Source organism: Bidens hawaiensis, unplaced genomic scaffold (assembly GCF_021521415.1).
Source record: "Bidens hawaiensis isolate Kalapana, Puna unplaced genomic scaffold, B.hawaiensis_p1.1 tig00019326_1, whole genome shotgun sequence".
NCBI lineage: Eukaryota > Viridiplantae > Streptophyta > Magnoliopsida > Asterales > Asteraceae > Bidens > Bidens hawaiensis.
Window position 1 is genome coordinate 53,952 of NW_027492932.1, and position 25,602 is coordinate 79,553.

A 25,602-nucleotide genomic window follows, 5' to 3' on the forward strand; every position below is an offset into this window, starting at 1 on the left:
TTGTTGGAAGCAACGTTGTAACTAGCTGCACTGTAGGAATTTGCATGATTTATTTCACGTTGCTTATCGTCCATATCACATGTCTTGATAGTAGCCATCATCTCAGGGATCGACATTCTGTTGAGATCTTTAGTCTTCTTGATAACAGCAACATTCATATCCCAACTCTTTGGCAATGAGTTCACCAGTTTGTTGTTTATCTCTGAAGTTGCTAGATAAATACTGGCGGATCTCATTTCAGTCACTAGAGATATGAACCTTTGGAGTTGAGTTTCCAACGACTCCCCCAGAACATGGTTGAACATGTTGAACTTTTGTCGCAGCAAGTCTTGGCGACACCTTTTCATATCCTCATTTCCCTCATACACCTCGATTAGAGCCTCCTATAGTTCCATGGCAGATTGTAGTTCTCTAAAACCAAGGGCAATCTCAGGTGAAAGAGCCATGGTTATGGTTGATAGAGCCCTTTCATCCTCTTCAACTTTGGCAAAATCAACATCATCATACTGTGCCACCGGCTTCACAACAACCTCATTTTAATCTTCACGTTGATACGTGATGATTTGGGGTCCTCTAACAATGCTTCTCCAGATCTTGGCATCTTTCATTTTAACATATTTTTCAAATCGAAATTTCCACTCGCTGAACCCCTCATGAGACAAGAGGCGAGGTACACGAGTTGTCCCCAATATTGATTCTAATTCTTGATGAAGTAGAGCACTTGATGATACATTACTGTTGGTTAACTGTTCCATTTTTAGAATAATTTAGAAATTTATTTTGGTCCAGAAGAAATTATAGTCCAAGTCCAACTATCGGGTCCAAATCAACTAATCAGGTCCAAATAGATCCTGCAGTTTACTAAGCCGAGAACTAAGGTTGACCGAAAACACCTTCAGTCAGCAGAGAACACCTCTAGTGACCGAGAACAATGATTATTGACCGAAAACTCAAGTCAACCGAGAACTGCCCTAGCCGAAAACTGGTAGTAGCCGATAACAAGTGTAGCCGAGAACTGATTGTGGCCGAAAACTAGTTTTAAGCCGAGAACAGTTGTGGCCGAGAACTAGTTGTAGCCGAGAACCCTGATTCTCACCAGAAGTCAATCTGTAGCGTAACAAACTTCCGAGAAAGATGGGATTTTGATTTGTTTCCAAACCAAAACCAATCTTTTCCCAAAAGTGAATCTCCTTCTTCTCCGATTACTTGTTCACTGGAAATACAAGCATACCACCAATAAATCAAGATCTTGAATCCTTGATATTATAATATATATTTGGACCTGCATAAACCACTAAAGTTCTCGGCTAACATAATATACCCAATCTAAGCCCAAACTACAAGCATAAACCACAAATATAGCCCAACACTCACTTTAAAGGTGAGATAATCCCTTAAATTACTAAGTGAATTATCTTTGACATTTTAGCAAAAATAACCTTTGTATTATACTTAAAATACCAATTAAAATCAGTTAAGTTGCAAAAGATCAACCATGAATTAACAAGTATTAACCCACACAACTCTTGGATGATTATAGGATTTTGTAATAACCACCCAAGAGTTGTTAAAAATATATTATGTTGCACACTCACTTGACAAGTAATCAACCAATTTTAGTGGATTAACATCAACAATCCGTTTTCACATCATTGTCAACATTCCCATTTTAAAGATGATTAATTTCTATTAATACTCCATTTGGTCTATGTTTATATTAGGATTTATGTTTTATCAACCAAGCCCTTACAAGAATGGAAGTTCCTCTGCTTATCATCAAGCTCGGTACTTGGTGTCTCTTTTAAGGTTCATTTTATTCAAGGCTTTACAAGAATGGAGTTCCTCGGCTTACCATCAAGCCCGACACTTGGTGTATCTTTTAAGAGTGTTTTAACATTCCTCATCAAGTGGTAATCACAGTATAACTTTTACTTTCCATAAACCAATCACATGTTTAACCAATATTATTAAACTTAGATAAGATTCATTTTAAAGCAAGATGATATACTATGAAAGTTTAGCCAATACTAAGCATAAGGTTATACATCAAAGTAATAGATACAAACATGAGAAAATTAAATAATCTAACCAATTTGGATGACTAATCTTTGATGCTAATGACTTCTTCTAAAAGCTTAATCTCCTTAATCTTCAAAAGGTGGATGGATGGAAAGATTCCCTTATTAATGGTGGTTAAAGGAGATGGGTTAAGTGTATTAAGTGTTCTTGATGGTGTGTTGAATGTGGTTGATGGGCATTCAATTTATAGGCTAAGTAAAGCTCTTAACACGGCTCGTGTTGAGATGGGCACACTCGTGTTGACTATTTTGTGTGATAGTATTAAATGCTTGTTGTCAGAAAGTACGGCAGGAGAGAGAACATGGCTCGTGTCGAGCCTGGGCACGGCGGCCCGTGTTGAGTTAGGAAGCTTCTATTTTGTCTTTTCTCTTGTACTATCAAAAGGGGGTGTGTTGATGTCAACATGACCAGTGTTTTCTCAGTTTTGTCTTTTCCTCTTGTACTTTCAAAATGGGGTGTATTGGTGTCAACATAGGCTATGTTGTGACTTCTGAATTTTGTCTTTTCCTCGCATGCTTGTAACATGGCCATGCCTTGCTTTAACATGGGGTGTGTTGAGACAGTTTTCACAGTTTTCTCTATTTTTCTTTGTATATCAGCTCGTTTTATTCTTTAAGGCTATATTTACCTAGAAATAGAAATTATAAATATTAGTGGTTATTTATTATAATATTATTGCCGATATTACGCTTATTTGGAGATATTTTAGTGCTGAAAAGATGTATAAATTTATATACATCGGGCACCCATCCACCTTCTTCTCCAATCGCACTATGCTGGAACCCTGCAAATCGCCTCCATTCAACCCGACACCTTTACACTCTCTCTCTCTCTCTCTCTCTCTCTCTATCCGATATCTTTTCCTACCACTTTCCCCTTCACTCAAAATCTGACTGATGTGCCACCGTCGTAGTCCCCGGCAAAGTCCATCATCGTCAATCATGCACCATTCGAGGTAATTGATATACCATTCAACTTTAACAAAAATCATTTGTTTATTTTGTAAATCGTGTAACATTGATTTCGAATTTCTGAAAATAAGATCGAGTTTGGGTTCTAGGTTTGGGCAAGGAAGAAGATGAATCTACTTCATTTTCTAAGTTTCCGATATGTTTTTGAAGAGGGAGAGAGAGAGAGAGAGAGAGTAACGGTTTAGGGGAGAATGGAGGCGAGTTGCAGGTTTTCGGCATGGTGTGGCCAGAGTAGAAGGTGGATAAGTACCACCTTTGCATAAGAATAATGGAGTTAGTCATCATTTAGTTGCAGACTGTTAGGCTGCGTGCTATGGTGGGGGGCTTCGAAGCCCTTCCACAGCGCCACGTGGGCACTGAGGGCATCGAAGCCCCAGGGCATAATGCCCCTCTATGGTGAGGGGGCTTCGAAGCCCAACATTTTTTTTATAAAGCAAAAAAACCAATATAGTAATATACAATACAATAATAAAAAAATACAATAATACTAAAATACAAAATAAATAAATAAAAAAACATATAAAAAAAATTAAAGCTATTTTTAGTCGCCGAAATCGTTCCGAATCAAAAGTCGCGTTCGGCGAAAAATAATCTTTCATCAACCGGTCATGCGTACCTACGCGATCACGTTGAAGATGAGGTCGTCTTTTTAGTGGCTGTGAACTTTTGCAATGCTGGACTACGAGTTGGGCAGCCTCTAGAACGGCACTAAATATCGCTTCATCCTCTGAATCCGAATTGGAAATATCGTCGATATCGGGCTGGAAATCGGGTGTCAAAGATGAGTCGGAAGACATATTTGGGGAGAAAGTTTTATAAAGTTTAAGTAGGAGAATGGGATGCTTGTAGAGATTGGGTGAATATATATATATATATATGGAAGATTTCAATTAAGAACTCCTTTGAGTTTTAAGAACTCGAAAGAACTCAGTGTAACGATTTTTTTTTTCGAATTCTTTTTTACACATGCGGAATATATGTAAGTTACATACACGTAAAAAAATTACAGAATTTTTTACGCATCGAGTCGACTTTTTACACATGTGTAACGGACGTAAAAGTTAGTGTAACCACTTACATATTTATCCTCTCTCCTACTTTGACTTTTTTGCCAAATTTAATCTCAACCACATATTCCAATCCATTTAATTAAATGTGTGGCCTAGAATTGAGTTCTTAAGTTCTTAAAATTCAACATGGTTCTCAAAATATCCCTCCCCTATATATATATATATACACCTATATATATATATATATATATATGGGTTTAAGTTCATGAGAGAAATGAAATTACTGTGAGAAATGAATATGGGCCACTAGTTTTATTTTATGTTTTAAATATTTAAAAATAAATGAAAAAAATATATATGCATTCTCTCTCTTAAATTAATACAACTAATATAACCATAATAAATCTCTCTTTTCAATTAATACAACTAATATAACCATAATAAGTCATCTCTAATTAATAAATATCATAACATAATATTTTTTTTCAATTGATATACTTAGAAAAATTATTGTTATAAATAATAATAAAACAATATCATACAAACGTGTTCATTAAATATAAACAATAAATATACAACCTACACAAAATTATATAACATACACTTGTTTTGAGCAATAAAAACGTACAACATACAAAAAAGTATACAACTTGCATATGTAATTCGACATCAACAATTACATTGGACAAAAATACACATATCCTATACATGTGTAGGTTATATATTTTTCGTGTGTATGTAATATGTTTTCTTATTCTTAGAACAAGTGTATGTTATATGTTTTTGTGTAGGTTGTATATTTTTTATTGACATTTAATGCTAACATATGTAAGATAATTTTTCGTATTATTCATCACAATGTACCTACGTGTTGATAGATATTGATATATTGAGTTGGAAGAAATTGGTTTTGGATTGAAAAAAAATTTAATGTATGAATAAATTGTATTTGTGTAGGATAAAATTTTCGAGTGTAGGTTATATGTTTTTCGTGTGTAGGTCATACGTTTTCGTGTGCGTGTGTAGTTTATTGATGCTGAATTTTGTGTGTCGGTTATATGTTTTCTTATTCTTAGAACAAGTGTAGGTTATATGTTTTTGTGTAGGTTGTGTACTTTTTGTTGATATTTAATGCAAACATGTGTAAGATAGTTTTTTGTATTATTCATCACAATGTAACTACGTGTTGATAGATATTAATATATAGTTGGAAGAAATTGGTTTTGGATAAAAAGAAATTTTAATGTATGAATAAATTGTACTTGTGTAGGATAAAAATTTAAGAGAGAAAAAATAAGTTATAAAAATAAATAAATTCTTAATATTTTTCAATTATAATAATTTGATTAGTTATATTAATTGAAGAGAGAGCATGTATTAATACTTTCCTTATTTATCTTTAAGCATTTAAAACCTAAAATAAAACTAGTGGCCCATATTCATTTCTCGCATTTCTCACAGTAATCTCATTTCTCTCTTGAACCATCCCCTATATAATGTACGTATATATATATATATGTGTGTGTGTGTGTGTGTGTGTGTGTATTTTATATTATTTAAAATTGATTTTTTTTAAAAACGGTAATATATCCGCTGGGGTGGGCCCCCCCCCCACCTCCCTTCTGCGCCCGCCTTCCCCTACACTGCTACCCCCTCCGCACCCCACCCAACCACGCCCCCGGCGGTGTTTGCAGCCCCATCGCGCCCCTCTCCCTCCTCTACGGCGCCCATAGCGGCGAGTCTCATAAACAAATACATATTTAGTTGGGACGTCCACTGGCCAAGTGTGAAGTTGGGACTGTTAATTGCCAATAGGGCATATTTGAGATTATTTAAAACCAAATATTCCAATATAATATGTACGTATACATATGCATCTTCTTCCTCACCGTGCCATCGCCACTAGCAGCCACCGTCCCCGTTCCAGCTCTTTTTTTAATATGTCTTTGTTGCCGGTTTGCAGGTGTTCAAGCTCCTCCCTCCCACCTAATATCCCTACCCGCACCCACGTTTTTCCGGCGAATAAACAAATCACCAGCAACACCAATCTGCTGTTTGAACCCATAAAATCAAAATTGCTTTCTGGGTGGGTTGTTAGAAGCGGAAAATCAAAAACCGTCACTGCGTTTGAACTCCGGCAACGCGCTATAGACTATCAGTTCGAACACCATTTTAGGTAATAAATATATCATTTAACTCACTTTTAGCAACCTAATAAAAGCTCTAAGATTTTAATTGCAAATTGTAATCAACTAACACGAACTTTGGGTTCTAATTGGTGACTGCTTCTGGGGTTCTAACAGAAAACCCCATCATCGAAAACCTAGATCTAAAATTGACCTGAAATTTCATCGTGAGGACATGGTGATGACAGATTAACGACAACAGTGGTGGTAGCCAATGGTGGTGGCTGGCATCTATCATGGTCGACTTCTATGAACAATGTTGGTCCATGGTAGATTGGAAAGAGAGAGAGAGAGAGAGAGAAAGTGGGAGAGAGTAATAAAATGAAGAGACTATGTCACAGAAGTTTTCACGTAATAAAGATTTTGACAACTAGGTGTGCCTCTTAAGCATCAGACTAACGGAGTTAACACCCATTAGTCGCGATCCGTTAAAAACAAATACTTCTTTAGTTTGGACCGCCACCAACCAAGTGTAAGGCCCCGATCCCGGAAAACCTTACATTCGGTGTTGGATTTACTCAAAAACTCAGTTTGTTACAGTGGAAGTCTATACAAATCGCAGCGGAAACTTAAACTTTTTACATAAAGATCTTATTCCCTAACTATTCTTCAATATGGATAGCCTCGTATGCGCCTCAAGCTTTCCACTTCACCAATAATACCTGCATGCATACTAAAAGTCAGCTACACGCTGAGTGAGTTCTAGCATTTCTTTCTTTTAATTAAATTTCGAATTATAATTAAATCACACTCTTTATTTATACGCGACGTAACACTCGCCTATAACCAGTCCCGTACGTACATGCTCATAATCGAGCCATCTATTCTTACTCGAAATCGAACCCTATCACATTAAAGGGATTTGCCATCCTAACTTGTTGCGCGTGCATGAGGCCCGAAGGCTCTACGCACAAACACGCAATCGTTCATTTACATCAATATCCATATTATTATGCTACGCATGTATTTGATAGGACTTGTCCCCTACCTTCTTTCTGTTCTATCCACTGACTTTTACCCGTACAAATAGTATCCATAGTTGGACCATACATTCACACAAGTATATCTATGCATTTAAAGTTATCATACCATGCAATCGTACTATCTACACTCATAATTAATAGCTACTGTACTTAGTATCCATAATCGGACCACCTATTCATTTTATCTATAACTGGACCCCTAGTACCCATAACTGGACCATGTTATACATATTATTCTAATCAATCAATTCGTTGTATCTATAATTAGACCACATTGCTATCACAACACGTGCCCGAACACAGTATAGGCTTTTAGTCCTTTATTGTGTTCGTGCATGTGCTTTTCCGTCCATACACTCTACACAAGTATTAGTAGGGCTTGATCCCTAACTCTTTCTATTCTATAAACTACCATTCAAACATTTAAATACATATTAATGAATTAATACGTAATCACATCCTTATAAGATATATATAATTAATTACAATTACATATATCTATTCTTTCACATACGAGTATGCATATAGCCCCAAAAACGTTTAAAGGAAAAAGGGGGCTAGAACTCACCAGTAGGCGATTCCTTTCTAAGTTAATCGTAATGTCTTTCTTCAACTGAGCTCGACTAACTGTTTATTAAATAACGTACACGTATAAATTTTCTATTTTTAAACCTCTTTATTTTCCTAAATTAACGGAGTTAACTTTTAAGTTAACGGAATTAACTCTTTAAGTTAACTGAACCGAACGTGTAACTTTATCAACCGATTTTAAGGAAACTTGAACTTTATTTTATTAGTTTATTAAATGTTAACTTTATTATTATTAAGAAACCAATCCTTATAAGTTATGAACCGGGTTAACGATTCTCAATGAACTCTACAAGTTAACGGTTTCTTAACGAGCGGGTCTCGGTTTAAGTTCTCACATCATTATTAGTTAACACTTTTCCTTTCACCCAACTTATGTACTTTTAGTTTCCTTAACGAACATACGGGTTATGGGTTCTAAACGAGTCGGGTCTCGGGTTTGGTCGATTCCACTCTAGTTCACTATTCCACTCCAGTTCATTATTCCACTCTAGTTCACTAGAGCCAAATCCATTCCACTCTAGTTCACTATTCCACTCTAGTTCACTAGAGCCAAATTCATTCCACTCTAGTTCATTATTTCACTCTAGTTCACTAGAGCCAAATCCATTCCACTCTAGTTCATTATTCTACTCTAGTTCACTAGAGCCAAATCCATTCCACTCTAGTTTACTAGAGCCAAATCCCTTCCACTCTAGTTCGCTATTCCACTCTAGTTCACTAGAGCCAAATCCATTCCACTCTAGTTCACTAGAGCCAAATCCATTCCGCTCTAGTTTACTAGAGCCAAATCCATTCCACTCTAGTTCGTTGTTTCACTCTAGTTCACTAGAGCCATATCCATTCCACTCTAGTTCACTAGAGCCAAATCCATTCCACTCTAGTTTACTATAGCCAAATCCATTCCACTCTAGTTCACTAGAGCCGAATTCCAATCCACTCTAGTTCACTAGAGCAAAAATTCCAATCCACTATATTTCACTAGAGTCGATCCATTTTATGTTCCAGACGAGTTGTATGTTTCCAGTTGAGTCAAACTTTCTGCCCGAGTATCTAACTATATTTGAGTCGGCCGAACTTTTGAATCGAGTCTCCCGTTTCACTCGACTCACCTTTTCCGAATCCAATTTATATACGTATATATGATGTCCAATCATTTAAATCTATATCCAACTTTTTAACTTGGTTCAATTAGAGTTCATTTATGTCGGTTTGGGTTCGGTTCGTTTAACTTCCAACTTTCAAGATTTACTGGCTTTATCTTTATATCTTGAACAAAAATAGAAACAAGATGAAGATGAAACGAAAGGCAAACTTGGATCTTAAAACGTAACTTATGGATTCGGATAGATTAGATCTTGTTTACTTTAAAATCTTAACGAATCTTCTTAAATCTTGAATGAATGAAAGGGAATATTGTAAGTGTGTATGAGCAAAGAGTTGTGTGTGTGTGTATGTGTATCTGATGGTAAAGTGATGAAATAAGGATGGTTAGGGTTTTAGGAAGGCTTATATAGGCTAAGCCCAAAGGCTTTAGGACCATAATAGTGTTCAAGCCCATAAATCATTCTAATCTCTTCCTCTCATCTTATGATTATTTAATTCAATTAAATAACGTAACACGACATACGACTAAAATAAGCTCATATTATTCATTTAAACAAACTGCGAAACGAAGACGTTACACCCAGTTTGAAATTAGAACTGTTATTTGCCAATAGGGTATAGTTAGAATTATTTAAAATAATATTCAAAAAAAAATTTGGAATTCCATCTACTGAAAAATAGGATATAAGTTCTAAAAAGTGTGACATATGGAGCAATCAAGAACCGCCACACGTACCAAGGGTTGAGAAGAAAATTGTAAATGCTTTCTGTTTTTTTCTTTTTGGTAAAGTAAATATCCGCATCAAATTTACAAAATCATGATGCGCCATTACATGGGATAATCACATTATGCTTAGACTGCTTGCTATGGGGCGCGGAAGGGGAGGAAGGGGGAGTGGTGGGCGCTTTACACCACCGCGGGGTGCCATCGGTGGGGGCGCGTAGGGGAGAGGCGCGATTAGTATGGCCGGTGTAACACCGCAAAAATTTCTGACTTAAGTTTGTGCCAAAAATGTCATTTATCAAAGTTCAGGGACTTAAAATGAAAAATCTGGAAAATTTGATTCTTCGCGCGACGCAAAGAAACTGGTTGATACACTTCGCACTACGCGAAGCGTTGGCACACAATTCAAAGTTCTGGCATGTTCGCGCTACGCGTAGATGATGGATAAGGAAACTTCGCGCGACGCAAAACCATGTTAAGTAATCGGGGACACGTGTCCAACCACGTGTCAACATGTGGCATCACGAGATACGCCACGTGTAAAATGGCGGCTGGAGGTGATTCGCGCGACGTGAAGATGCTCATATTTCACCTATAAATAGGTGGTGACGGGTTCGAAGCATTTCACACCAAATTCACCACCATTTTCACATATTTAGTGTTGGGAAGCGTGCTCAGTTGCTGTGAAGTTTCATGGTCCTTTTTCTCGTGATTCATGAAAGTATAGGAGCCCTGACGCCCTGTAGATCGGTTAAGCGAGTTAGAAGCAAGGTTCTATTAATCAAGCAATCATTATGCCTTAGTATTAGCATTCTCGTATACTAACTAAGGTAGGATCTAAGTTAAAGTTATTTCCAATTATATTATAATAGCTTAGACTCAGTCACGGCTATGGCCTTTAACCTTGAAATAATTTTCAAAGCATTCACAAACAATTTTCAATAAGCATTACTTCAATAATATCTAATGATATACAAAACTATCTTTTGACGGGCATGTAGTAACTGGAAGGGGATATCATTAGTAGACTCTTATTGCCTAAGGTAAGTAATTCGTACAAATCCCAATCAACTGTGGGATCCGTTTACTTACCTGGAGAAGTTTGCCAAAGTGATAGACTCTATTAGGCCAAAGCATGCTATACCAAACGTCACATAAATACAAATATAATTTCAAACATTCACAAACCTAATCAAGGTTAAAACCAGACATAATGTCTGCAGTCTAATCAAGGAACACCATCAAGGTGATCATTCAAACCTATTTGTTTATAGGTTAACAATCATTTACAATCAAGAAGGTTTATCAATCAATCACACCGACGGTACATGTGAATATGTTAAACATTTACAAACAGTCAAAACATATTTATACTCTATAAGATTGACAGGTTGTTTGTCTTATAGAGTCAGTCAAACGTTTACATGAGATTATGTGATCTCTAAAACGTTGGAATACAAATTAGAGAATAAAAACAACTCGGACCGAATACACATGTGTCTGGATCCAAACATAATTGTTCAGCCTAAACAGTCAAAGGCTACGTGGTCGCGGGCTAACGGTCATATTTAGTTCTCCGGAATGGGCTACATGGCTCGGAGACTTATGTGTGTGTAGGGAAGTGTTACAAATACCGGGTATAGTAATATATCTGTTGAGCTTGTCAAGAAAACTTTATTTGTATTATGATTGTTATTTAAATGCTTTTAGAGTCATAACGATTCACCAGCACATAGCTGACGTATTTTATTCCCCATTGCAGGTAACTAAGTATGTTAATGTATGCAAGGATTAGAGTCGTCAAGGAGATAGAAGTTTGTATGCTAGATGGCTCAAATTTTGATTAATGAAATCCTTGTAATATAAAAACAATATTTTGTTAACACCAACTTGGGTATTTAAATCCCAAGTAAATTTTCCAATGTAAATTAATATTATATTAATATTTAAGTCTTCCGCTAAAATTAACCATAAACTCTTATACATTTATAAAACATGTACCAACTATTGGTCATACTCCAAGGCCCAGTTTTGGGGTGTGACAACCGGCGCGGAAGAGGTGGGGGTGGGCCCTCTCTTTCTCCATCTCTCTCTCTCTCTCTCACACACACACACTCATACATACATACATACATATATAGGATTAGATTCATTTCAGAAGTGTTTCTTATTGCGAGAAGTGCGACAAAAGAATGTAACCAATCATATAATTTCTTTTTTATTTTCTTATTATTTATATGCAAGGGTATATTAGTGAAATATAAAGTATTATATTTTGTAACGCATGCTCATTAATGGCTTAAAATTAATGATAAGCTACTAACAAATGATAAGTTACAAACTATTATTATTTTTTTTATTTCATATAAAATTTGAATTATTATTATTATTATTAGCATTTGATCTAATGTAATGTAGATGTAGCTACGTAATGTGGTGTAAGCACACTTTAAAATGTTGTGTAGTTATAATTAGTGTAGTGTAGACGTATCTAATGTAGTGTAGGCACACTTTTAACGTTATGTAGTCATAATTAATGTAGTGTTGGCATATCTAATGTAGTGTAGGCATATCTAATGTGGTGTAGACAAAACTAATTTTATTTAGGTAAAACTAACATAGTGTAGGCAAAACTAATGTTGTGTAGGTACACTTTCAAATAGTTGTTTAGTCATAACTAGCGTAGTGTAAACATATCTAATGTAGCGTAGGTAAAAAAATGTAGTGTGTGAACATTTTCGAATGTTGTGTAGTTATAACTAATGTAGTATCTAATATAGTGTAGACAAAACTGATGTTGTGTAGGAATCAGTTTGTTTATATAATAAAGTGTTGGCAAAACAAATAAAAATAGGCTGTCACACCCCAACCTAAGGCGAAAATGCCGAGGCGTGATTCAATTGCTCACAGCTCGAAGATACTATCATGAATATAAATGACAATATCTAATCAATTATTTTATTCAAAGAATACACACAATATCCAAATATAACTAAATATTCCAAATAGATAGATATGATTTCCAAACAAACTTAAGCAATGATTTTCTTTATTAAATCCTAAGGTCTTGTCTAAGTGCCCAACTTCAATCTTCAATACAAAGCAACCTGCATATGCGCAGAAAATAAAAGAGTTTGTCAACAACACATGTTGAGTGAGATGATCATCAGATTTTGACTCAACAACAACAACAACAATATATATATATATACACACACACACACACATATGATAGATAAATGATAAATACGCAAACTAATCTATGTGGTAATAATCAATCAAACTATAACAAACCATATACACAACCAAAGACGTGCTAGTGTGCCAATGAATCTTTGCCAAACAAATCGGGCATTGATTACGATGACTAAAATTTGTCGGTTTACCTTCGCCAAACGAATCGGGCTCCGGTTACTAAGACGGTCGTATAATCATACTAATGAGAACCCTATACAGGGGGATATGTTGTACTTCTCCGAATGTTGTCAAGTAAACAATTAAACATGTAGTAATTAGCAAATAACATTCAACTAATATTCACACAATGATTATGTTTGCGAGTTTGTGTATATATATAGGATAGAAAATATAAGTACGCATATGTCCCCAAAAAGTTTGAAAATAGTGTATTAAAAGGGGAATGATCAAACTCACCTTAGATTACTGAGAAGCGATTAACGAGCTACGAATAAGCGAGTCGTCCACTACACGTCAAATGTATAAAAAATTCAGAATGATATTTTGGGATATGATAATATAAGTAAAACGAACTTTTTGCCACTGGAATCAATCCAAACGGATGTTTAGAATTCAAGTTATATTTGTTTTAAGATTTAAGCGAGTTGGTACTTACCAGAATCCGAACAGCGAGTCGAAAGTCAGGTTTTGGTCAGTGGCTTAAAATTTCATTACGAGAATAAAAGTCTTCTGGACCGAACATTGAATCCGGCCAGAAGTATGAGAAAACATAAAGTCAAACTTGTTGACTGATTTGCCCTTTAACGAGTTTTAAGCGATTTGACCAGTCAACACCCTTCAACCACTGAAATTGATTGAAGATTATTGACTAGGGAATAGATATGAACAATTTCTTAGTTTACAACTTACCTAGAAAGTGCAAGGATCAATAAAGAAGATGAGTCAAAGGTCCACACGTAGGTAAAGTCAACCGTTTATGAGCGTATATTCAACAATAAATCAAAAACCGAAGAAGATGATGAAGGGTTGAGGTAGGTGACGGCTGGAGGGTGTTTATATAGGGTTTAGGGAAGTTTATGGCAGGAGAAATAAGGGTTGTTTATATAGGAAACACTAAAATGAACTAATTATGGTTATTTACTCGTTTAGGCAACCAAATAAGCATTTAATGACCGAATCAATGAAATAATCTGTAGATTTTGTACTTCATCAAGGGGTTATATATATGGGCATGTATTTTAGTTATATTAATTTTCTTTGACCTTAATTCACACAATTTATGCCAAAAATAAGCGATTTAGATATCAAAACCGAATTAGGAAACAAAATAATCAATTAATGACAAAATCGGGTATAATAACTTAAAGATTTTAGTTTGGACAGCAATAAAACGAAATTTAAATGTTTTATTACATTAGTTGACATATCTTGAAGCTTAAGTTTCGTTAATTTAATCAAAAATAGGAAAGAATTGGCAAAACTAGTCCATGTAGTTCCCGAAAATGCGATTTTTAGCCGTTTTAAGCGATTTTAATGGTTTCTAAGGGCTATTTGGCATAATTGAAAGTTATGAAATTATAAAACAAGTTAAACCAAGTTAAATACCAATAAACACAAGTTTTTAAATAGTTCGAAAGATCCAAATTACGTTCCCGAATCGGTTTAAACTTAAACGAATACAAATACGAAAGATCCGAGATGTTACATAGGCTTACTTCAATACATTGTATGTACTATATAAACAAATCGGTAATATACAACGTAATTTTGCAAAATTTATGTGTTTTATGAGCAAATTTTAAAAACAAATAAACAACTTACACAACCATAAAAAAAATATCACAATTTTAATAAAAAATAAAATAAAATAGTATTAACCTTCTAATGAGCATTGTGGGCATAAAAAGTAACCACTTAAAGCATTAAAATCTAGTTTAATGAGAGATTCACCCCAAAGACATATCTAACCTTTTTATTAAATTATATGTTATAAATATGTGTTTTTAATTACTAATTTGTCATTTATAATATAGACCACTGATTAAACAAAATCAATGGTTCAAATTCATTTCTCGTACTTTTCGTTATAATATCACTTCTCGCATGATCTTTCCCATATATATATATATATATATATATATATATATAAGATTACTGCGAGAAATGAATATGGACCACTGGTTTTATTTTATGTTTTAAATGTTTAAAAATAAATAAAGAAAATGTAAGTGCAACAATAAATGCATTCTTTCTCTTCAATTAATACAACTAATATAACCATAATAAATATCTCTCTAATTATATATCTAACTAATTTAACTGTAACAATTAAAAAGATAAAAACACTAGTTTAGTTTTATATATAATTTATTTTCATCCTCTTCATTTATTCAACAAAAATACAATTTATTTATATAATACTATTTTTTTTTATTAAAAAACAATTTATTTCCACTCAATTTATTAGCATATATCAACACGTAATTTTTAACAAGAAATATCAAAACATAATATTTTTTTCATTGATATACTTAGAAAAATTATTGTGATAAATACTAATAAAAAAATATCATACAAATGGTCCATTAAATATAAACAATAAATATACAACCTACACAAAATTATATAACCTACACCTGTTTTAAGCAATAAAAACATACAACATACAAAAAAGTATACAACTTACATATGTAATTCGACATCAGCAAACATATAAACTAGACAAAGATAGGCGTATCCTATATGCGTAGGTTATATATTTTTCGTGTGTAGGTTATATGTTTTCTTATTCTTAGAACAAGTGTGTATTATATGTTTTTGTGTAGGTTGTGTATTTTTTATTGGCTTTAATGTTAACATATGTGAGATAGTTTTTTGTATTATTCATCACAATGTACCTACGTGTTGATGGATATTGATATATTGAGTTGGAAGAAATTGGGTTTGGATAGAAAAAAAATTTAATGTATGAATAAATTGTATTTGTGTAAGATAAAATTTTCGAGTGTAGGTCATATGTTTTTCGTGTGTAGGTTATACGTTTCCGTGTGCTTGTGTAGTTTCTTGATGCTGAATTTTGTGTGTCGGTTATATGTTTTTCGTGTGTGGGTTATATGTTTTCTTATTCTTAGAAACAAGTGTAGGCTATATGTTTTTGTGTATGTTGTGTACTTTTTTGTTGATATTTAATGCAAACACATGTAAAATAGTTTTTTGTACTATGCATCACAATGTAACTAAGTGTTGATGGATATTAATATATTGAGTTAGAAAAAATTGGTTTTGGATAGAAAAAAGTTTTAATGTATGAATAAATTGTACTTGTGTAGGATAAAAATTCAAGAAAAAAAATAAGTTATAAAAATAAATAAATTCTTAATATTTTCAAATTTTAATAATTTGATTAATTATATTAATTGAATAGATAACTATTATATTTATTAGTTGAAAAAAGAACATGCATTAATACTTTCCTCATTTATCTTTAATTATTTAAAACCTAAAATAAAACTAGTGCCCCAAATTCATTTCTCGCAGTAATCTTATTTCTCTCCTGAACCATGGGCGTCTAAGGAGCTTTAAACCATAACAGGGCGGGCTTCGATGCCCCGTAACGATGACATGGTGATGATATGGCACTGTGGAGGGGCATCAAAGTCCCCGACCATAAAAACCAGCATTAGTGTGAACAGCGAACATTGATATACCCTTGAAAAAATCTTGACGCCTCATTATACACATCTAGAAACACACAAAGTTTTTGTTATTCTAATTATAAAAATGTTATATTAAAATTAAAAGAAAAAAAATTCTGAATTTTGTGATGTGATTTTTAATTTAAGATGTTAACCTATATAAAATATATGGATGTGATACCAAATGATTGTCAATAACAATTGTTTTTTTTTTACTTTTTCGTTTTTTATTTGATTCTCTCCACATATATACATATATATACACACATAAGGTAGTTGTGATATATAGCGGATTTTGTATTAGAAGTGTGAAAAGAAATGAGGGACAATACGTGTATGTGAGTTGGTTTAATGGGCAAGGATTTTTGAATCCATTTATTTACATGGGTTTGCAATACACATAATACCTCATGTAAAATGTTATAATCATGTAATGTTAATGAGTAATCCAAGCCAATTTCATACCAATGAAGATATCAACACTACGTAAAATGAGATAAATGTAACGTGCAGATTCTATAAATGAACATTTATAATTATATAGCACATTGCATTACCAGTTTACAAAATGTTTTTTAAAAAGGTTAATATTTTAAGAAATAATTAATAAAAGATGAAGGATGGAGACAAAAATTGAAATCTAGTGTTGAATCAAAAGCATGACAAATAAATGTTTTGCACCAAAACAGTTAGATGTTGTTTGTTGGTCTTTTTATCATCAATATTTTGTCATTATCATCGTATATATGTGGTAATACATTAAAATAAGACGGGACATCATGAATGGTGGCCTTGAAAATTCAATTAATTTGGTTGGATGGTGGACATCTTATGTTTCATCTTTTTAGATGAAAGAAAATAATATATTAGTGGTTGTCAAATCAATCAAAGGGATTAAGGTCAACTAATCTCTTGTTAATACGTTTGGATCAACATTTTTAATATGAAAAATTCCCAAAAGAGTCCTTTAATAGTGAGAGATTTCAAATTTGTCCTCCTAACATCATTTTTCCAAATTTGCCCCTTTTTTAACGCATCGTCGACGACGTGTTAAATAGTCCCGCCGACGAGATAGCTAAAACATGGTCAACGATGCGTTACGCATCCAAACACATGGTCAACGATGCGTTAAACATCCAAACACCTGGTCAACGACGTGTTAGGCCTCTTGTTTGTTTTTTTAATATTATATTATCATAACTAATTTTACTTATATTTGGTTTTCTTTTATAACTTTTAATATATAAAGTTTTATATAATTTCGAATATACCGTTGAGACGTGTTTTTTATCTATCTGTTGACATAAGATTTTTTTTAAACCATGTCGGATCAAATTTTATTGAACATTTCGATATTAATTTAATACCGCTCAGTTTTGAGTAAAGTTTATGTCGGTCTGTAGAAAAAAAAATGCATGTCTTAACGGTATATTCGAAATTATATAAAACTTTATATATTAAAAGTTGTAAAAGAAAACCAAATATAAGTAAAATTAGTTATGATAATATACTATTAAAAAAAAAACAAACAAGAGGCCTAACCCATCGTTGATCATGTGTTTGGAGGCCTAACCCATCGTTGATCATGTGTTTGGATGCGTAACGCATCGTTGATCATGTGTTAGCTATCTCGTCGGCGAGACTACTTAACACGTCGTCAACGATGCGTTAAAAAGGGACAAATCTGAAAAAATGATTTTGAGGGGACAAATTTAGAATCTCTCACTGTTAAAGGGCTCTTTTAAAAATTTTCCCTTTTTAATAACACATAAGGTTATGAGATGAAGATAAGCCTGGTATTTTAAATATTACTTTGTGCATACATTTTATTTATACATAATTTCATGTGCGTTTAAAACACATGCTATATAAAAAAAGGTTATAAATATATATGGATCAACGTGAATTTTATGTTAACAAACTTATACATTTTGAAAAGTTTGCTACCACCGGAAACTATGTTTGCTACAATATTATTTGTTTACGTGGAGTAATAACCAATTCAATGGAAAAGTTGAATACATAAGTAGATCTAGTTGGAAAAACGTATATGTACTACAAGAGAAATCGATTGAAACTTCGCTATACATACGGACATAAATGATAAAATGAGATAAATTAAAGGGAGATTGTAGATTTATAGTATAAAATTAGACCCTTAATTTAAAAAACTTAGCTAATCACCCAAAACGAAATATTTGTATACATGTAAGAAAATGAGAAGTCATACTCAATGGACATGGGACTACGGGAGGTGGTATCTAATCTAATTATCAGGTGTGGCAGTGGATCACATTTCTGACGTGTAAGGGAGCCTTATAAAGCGACAGATGGTCCGATTCGTATATGGGCCACTCCAAGACAAACCTACATACGTTAATTCACCTAGAAATTAAAAACGTACAGCCATATTAATTTTGGTTTTAAAAAATGAATGAAATTGCTGTTTTTCACTTTTTCTAAGCACTGAGATTATTAGTTGTTATACGTTGTTTTTTTTCTGAATTGTTTATTTGTTGAGAAATATTTCTGTAATTAATTAATCCTATATTCCTATTATATATACTATGTTATGCACTTATGCATATAATGTAAAATGTCTCATATAGTATATAGTATCAACTGGTCTTGTAATTAAACATAAACTATTGAATGATTGATAGGGGGGCTAGCTAGGGGATCGAATGCACGGACCCATCTGATATATACCTAGAGAGTGACTATATGGCCCTATTTTTGGCTGTAAAGCTCGACCAACCATAAATATTCAAATAAATAGCTATCAGACACGAATGGCCTATACAATGACATGGTGTTGCATAGATGTCTAGATTAATATTAATGCTTGTTCTTGAGAATATATTTGTTTTTCTTAATATAAAGCAATCACGTCTAAACGTACAATGATGTGTTTGTAAAGCAGTTGGAGAGCGCATGCATGTATCTTAAATCGCCTTTGTTAAACGAGAGTTGTTGAAGTAGTTGAACGATAAACCCTGTTGAATCATAAACTTTGCAAATTGATCCAGAACCATATCCACGTCGAAATTCCAAGAATTTTCATCGCTTGCTATCAATGATTGACCTTGTGCATGAGTTATTTGCAATGTCGAACAATGCTTTGTTGCATGATAATTCATAGTTGAGTTTGACTTGGTTCGAAAAAAAGTTAACTAATTTCATGCATCGAGTACAGCTGGACAGCTAGACATCTCACATATATCAACATGTTGAAAGAGGAATGGGTTCCTACTTGCTGGTATAATCCTCACAATGGATTAGTGGAAGATTTGTTGAGGAGGCACCAACACCAATGAATGACTGAGATACACCGCAGAGATAGAAAATAAACGAACATGACACAAGAATTTGGTGTGGTCAGGTCTCAGCAGAGAACCTACATCCATGAGCTGCAACTAGGTTATTTCATTATTAGGTGCTACCATACGATTACAATTATAATATATAGAGTCCCCAAAATAAGTCTAATGAGCCTAATTAGAGCATGCCCGAGGGCTTTCACCCAAACCCTGACATGAAATTGCAATTTGCACAATTCTGATTGCCATGGAGGATTATTAGGGGCATATATGTAAACGAGAGCATTTTTTTCTCTGTCATTTTCAATGTTGTGATTAATCCTGTAACTAATTATAGTAGCATACTGGGGCAAAATGGTCTCAATGTCTCTAGAACGGCTATATAGCCATTTTGTTCAAACGACTATAAATCAGTTCCAAACTGGTTCGTGAATTAGTTCCTAGATATAGGTTCGTGAACTATCAGTTGTTCTTCAAAAACTACAAAACGGTCCCAAACCATCGGGTTTTTTCAATTCCAAACCTGTTTGGTTCTGGTTCCTGTCATTGATCAAGTTGGTTCAGCAAACTGGTGTTTTCCCATGCCTACAAAATGAGTGTATTCCTTTCTTGAGTGGTATTTATAGGGCAAACAATTTGCTCATATGCTGATACGTACTAGTTTGTATTATACGTGTTTATTGTCACTAGGGACAATATTTTAGCTCAGTTTTTTCTTTTTTTTCTTTTTTATTCGAGCTGGTGTCAACAATTGAATTAAACAGTTTTTTCATAAGTTAAAAATTAAGATGGTCAAAAAGATGGACGATGTGAACTCCTTTATAACATCTTTGATATCTAATTCTTCTGGCCCGTATTTATTTTTATCAAAATCTGTTCTAGCTCGAACCCGTTATCCTACTGACCGACGCTTCTATTTTGCCAGATATAATAATAATATCTAAAACCAACTAACCGCAACCATCGTTAAAACTTCAATTTTCAGTTAATTCATAGCTATGTCCGGTACAAAATGATATACCTTATTAAGATATTGCCATGTGATTTAAGATATTATTTTTGTGTTTGATGAAATGCATACGTTACGTATGAATGAGCATGTGATTAAAAATGAGTTGTAACTTGTAAGGTGGTTTATTCAACGGATGCTTTACGTCTCATGTTATGTAACCTCCCTTATTTAAACGCAATTTCTTTGCATTTACGGCTTACATTTCCTCAATAGTCAATATATCTACACAGTGGGTCCCAGATATGCTGCACATCAAACATGGTCCCACACACTATACCTCCTACGTGTTTCTTTACTCTCTCCACGTGTCACTTTCTTGTCCCCCCTTAACATAAAATTAAATTCTCTTATTATTAAAACGCCTTTTTAAAGATGTTTATTTCTCTTTCACAATCCTGTTGTTACAGGAAACTAAGGGAACCGATTACTAAATAATTATTTTTAATAGATCTTACATTAAAACCAATGTTGTAAAAGTAGGTTTATAAGACCGAGTACTCGCGATAAGGTATGTCGTCGAGACGATTTTCTTTAATTTCGCCTAGTTATAAAAAATTGATTAAAGTTGGTCAACCTCAGCCAGAGTCAGTCAACTTTGGCCAATTTTGACTTAAAATAATAAAACATAATTCGTATTTCTGTAACATTAAAGAAAAATTATCATTTTTTTAATTAATGATTATCAAATTTGAGAATAACTTAGTATTTAAAAATGTAATTATCTTATTTATATTGATATCCACTTATTTTCTTATAAATATTAGTAAACTATATTTGACATATATATAATTTTCAAAAATTAATTTGTTTTATATTTACCATTTCCGAGTACTCCCTGAGTACTCCGAATAAATCCAACTCCCCAGTCGGCCACCTAGGGTCCGCCTAACGACTTTTGAATCCTTGATTAAAAATATATAAAACTGATCCGTTCTTTTATTACTTTTTATTTGCTCTAGTGATGCATTTGTGACTTTTTTTTAAGATAGTCATCTATTCGAGTCACATTCATGATAAAATGTCGTGGACGAACTATGAGTTTGCTACAGAGAACGTTTGTTCCCTCTGTAATTTGGTAGTAGGCCGGATCACTAGTGTTATATGTGATTGCGGATATGAAATAGTCTTTTGTCAATGAATGTACTTGAATGCCCGGACTTTTAGTTGGTAGTTGAAAAATAAAGTTAGTGAATATCTAACTTTTATATCAATTTAATATCACATGCTCATTTATTTTCATGTTTCTGTATTTAAAAAAATTATGTCAGATTTTTGTACATATAATTTCTAAGCAATCAGGGTGTATACTGGCAGATGCAATAAAATAACAATGCTGATTACTACATAACAAACTATTCAAAGTACCGTTCATAACTTTCAATTTGATTCTAATATTCTGATTGAATGAAGAGGAAAAAAAACAATAAAAATAATTGCATCAGGACATGTGAACATGGACACTGATGTTCTTGGAGGATTTACAAATAGGGCAAATATGTACAGAAGAAGCACATACTGTACAAAGGCAAAGATGCCTACAAGGCAGCAGCAACACACATGACTCAGCTTTCCAACAACTTTTGCACAATCTGTTCACGTTAGTGTTACTGTTATCCTGCTCCGCGAACGAGCACTCATTATTGCTTTCGCAACACGACTCAGCATCGTCCACAAACGCCACTGCAGCGTTGGTGGTGGAACGATGTTGGAAATCATTATTTACAAGTTGCTCTAGAACTTGTTTCAAATTGCTTCGTAGCACGTTTGCAGTCGCTTCGTTTGTTTCCGCTAATTCACGCCAGATTTGATTCTCTATGCATAGAGATTTCACTCTTTCTTCCAAAGCAAAGTTTAATTTCGCCATTTTCATAATTTCATCATCTTTTGCTCTTAGCACTCGTATTATACGTTCGTCAATCCCCGATATTAATTTCCTCGAATTTCTCCTTCGTTTCGCTTCGATTTCCACTCTTAGTTTCTCGGACTGAATAAAATTCAGAAAACAATGTTACACAAACAATAACAATAATACTTAGGGGACACGACAGCTCTAGTACCATGTGACATCTCATTTTGATCAAAATAAAGACCCAACGGCTGTTCTGATCCATAATTTTAAAATTTTAAACATAAGGTTGGAACGGCGGTGAGAATATTCTGAGCAATAATTTTAATGATATAGATACACTACCCTTATTTTATTTCACACCAACATACTGCTACAGGTTGACGGATGAGGGTGGTGTATCTATATATAACATGTACCTAGCTAATACACACATTTTTAGGTAAACAATGCGGACAAAAAGTAATAAAAGTAACGAGATAAGATAATTACATGTCGAGCAACTAACTGGTCGATCTCAAACTGCTGTTGCCGGATCTGTGACGATATATCCTCACCAAGAAACATAAAGCTAGCACAATGATCCGTTAAATCCCGGTTAACATTTTGAGCGTCAGATAACGGAGACATAGAATAAGAGACTCTAGATCGCTTTCTAGAAACCGGAAGACAGTACGTGAGATCACTATCTGCGGTCAACAGATCTGGAGTAGTGACATTGGCAGATGAGTACATCGGAAGGAAACTAGTCTCGCCGGATGGAGGATATTGCTTGTTATCAATGGCGTCAAGCATCATCATGATTTGGTGGTGGTTGTTAAGAGAATGAGAGGTTGATGAAGAGCGTATGGAGGGTGAGAAACGTAGAAATAGAGAGAGTTGAGTTGGGTTGGGAACACGAGAGTTTTGTTTGTTAGCGTATTATTAATAAGACTCAGTTACAAATACGCCTTTATTTCCGATACTCATGCATGCATTATCTAATTAATAATACCTTTTTTTTATTTTTTTTTATGGGCGAAAAGGCATTTAAACTTTTTAATTTCTCCTTTTTATTGTAGAAGAAGATTGTCAAGTTTTATACAACTTTTGTATATATATTTTTTAATTTAATTTTAGTGGGAGAATGTTATCATATGAGTGATTTGAAAGTAAAAAAAAAGGGAAGTTTATTAGCTTAGGTGGCCGTTTGCAATCAAATCCGTCAACTCCATAGATGATGACCGCAAGGACCTTGGTCATAGACCATTTTCGACAGTCACGATTAATTTTATGAGTGGGCAAAGAGAAGATCAGACATTGATGGCGTATTCGAAAGTCTATGAAACTCTTCTTATTGTAGACGTATTAATGATTTATTTGAAAGCGTTTATATTGTTCTTTTGTTACACATCCTTGTATTACAAGTTATGTGTATTGAATGAAAGTTAACATATAAAACGTGTGAAATTAAGAGAAAAGTCCATACGGTGACAAAATCGTAATTACTTTAAATAGAATAATTACTACAACAAAGTACAAATAGAATAATAATAATAATAATAATTACACTATTTTTAAACTTTGAGGTAACTATTAACTCTACTTGTATCTTGTAGCATAATTACTTTATTCATTAATTACAATTTTACAACCACACATTTTTTTTCTCTTTCATCTAGCATGTTCTGCATGTTACGCCAATATGGACATATCTCTTTCTTATAAGTTAAAACATGTATTATAAATAATTTCATATGTGTTTTAAACAAGCAAATAATTGCAAGGAACAAGAAAGGTTGAATTAGGGGGGCGCATGGATATGAGATGGAAATATTTTTACGATTATGATTTTCTGAATAAAAGAAACTAATCTTTTTCATCTCGGTCAATCACTCCAGACCCACCATTTCCAGCGGCCAATGTGATTCCTTACGCTTTGGGTTTTTCAAATGAATTTTAACTTCAATAATGCTTTTATTATTATTATTATTACACGTACAGCAAAGAAAGAGTAAATTGCGGTCAAGATTCGATGTCTTTTAAATATATATTCACATCTCTAAATTTAATTAAGTACTCCATTCTTCATTTTCTAGGAAACCATTAGTAAACGGTTGAATCATTAATACTATAAATTAAGTATATTTTTTGAACAGCGGTATTTCGGAAGCATATGTACAAAGCCACCAAGAAGAGAGGCTACAACAAACATAAATAAATAAAGCAGTTACAATAGAAAATCATTCCATTTATTATTTTATTTCACTCTTAAAACATTCATTTTCTTCTTATATTTTATCCAGAATAACTTAATTCGCTTTTATTATCTAACTCTTTTCTAAACTTATTGATAGGTTACTAAAAACTTTAAGACATTTTGTAGTACCATATTTATGCCAGGGATTGGGCTAACCAAGACAGGATTCCAAGAATTTACTAGATAGAGTTTTTAAAGACCGGGTAGTTTGCACTTCACAGTTCACAACTAAGCTCCAAGTTTCCGTCACAAGGAAATGGTGACGACGTGATTTTTCGACCATAGAGGCGAGAGACAAATTCTGCACTTTCCGTCTAGTGGATCTTTTCTAAGTAAATTTAGAAAGATCGGTGGACGGTGTTTAAAAAAACTCAGGGCGAGTCAATAGCACGTAATATATGGATTATTACGTGTGAAAACAAAGAACTATTGATCGATTAACCGCACATCCTATACAGTAAGTCCGTCCATGAGTAATACCATATTTCTTCTCTTGTAATTACAATTAATTTAAATCTCATGTTTTGAGTCCTATTACAGTTTCTCCTTCAATTCCAAATTAAGCTTTAATGTTTTAAAACTTTCTATATCTCTTTAAAAAAAGCCAATTCACTTAAATGTTTCAAAATCAGATTCTACAAAGT

At 33.5% G+C, this 25,602-nt stretch overlaps 1 protein-coding gene across 1 annotated transcript; it reads right to left on the minus strand.

Moving 5' to 3' along the window:
• Positions 1–22,201: 22,201 nt before the first annotated feature.
• On the minus strand, positions 22,202–23,542 carry LOC143558111 (putative BOI-related E3 ubiquitin-protein ligase 3). Its single transcript, XM_077047021.1, has 2 exons — positions 23,212–23,542; positions 22,202–22,857 (listed from the first exon to the last, which is right to left on the minus strand). Exons 1-2 carry the CDS (start codon positions 23,518–23,520, stop codon positions 22,312–22,314), a joined length of 855 nt encoding a protein of 284 aa, XP_076903136.1. The 5' UTR covers positions 23,521–23,542; the 3' UTR covers positions 22,202–22,311.
• Between the last annotated feature and the right edge of the window lie 2,060 nt (positions 23,543–25,602).

Coding starts and splice junctions, on each gene's coding strand:
- LOC143558111 (XM_077047021.1), bottom strand. CDS start 23,520: ATGATGATGCTTGACGCCATTGATAACAAGCAATATCCTCCATCCGGC. Junction 22,858..23,211: donor ACCAGTTAGTTGCTCGACAT/GTAATTATCTTA, acceptor AATTTTATTCAG/TCCGAGAAACTAAGAGTGGA.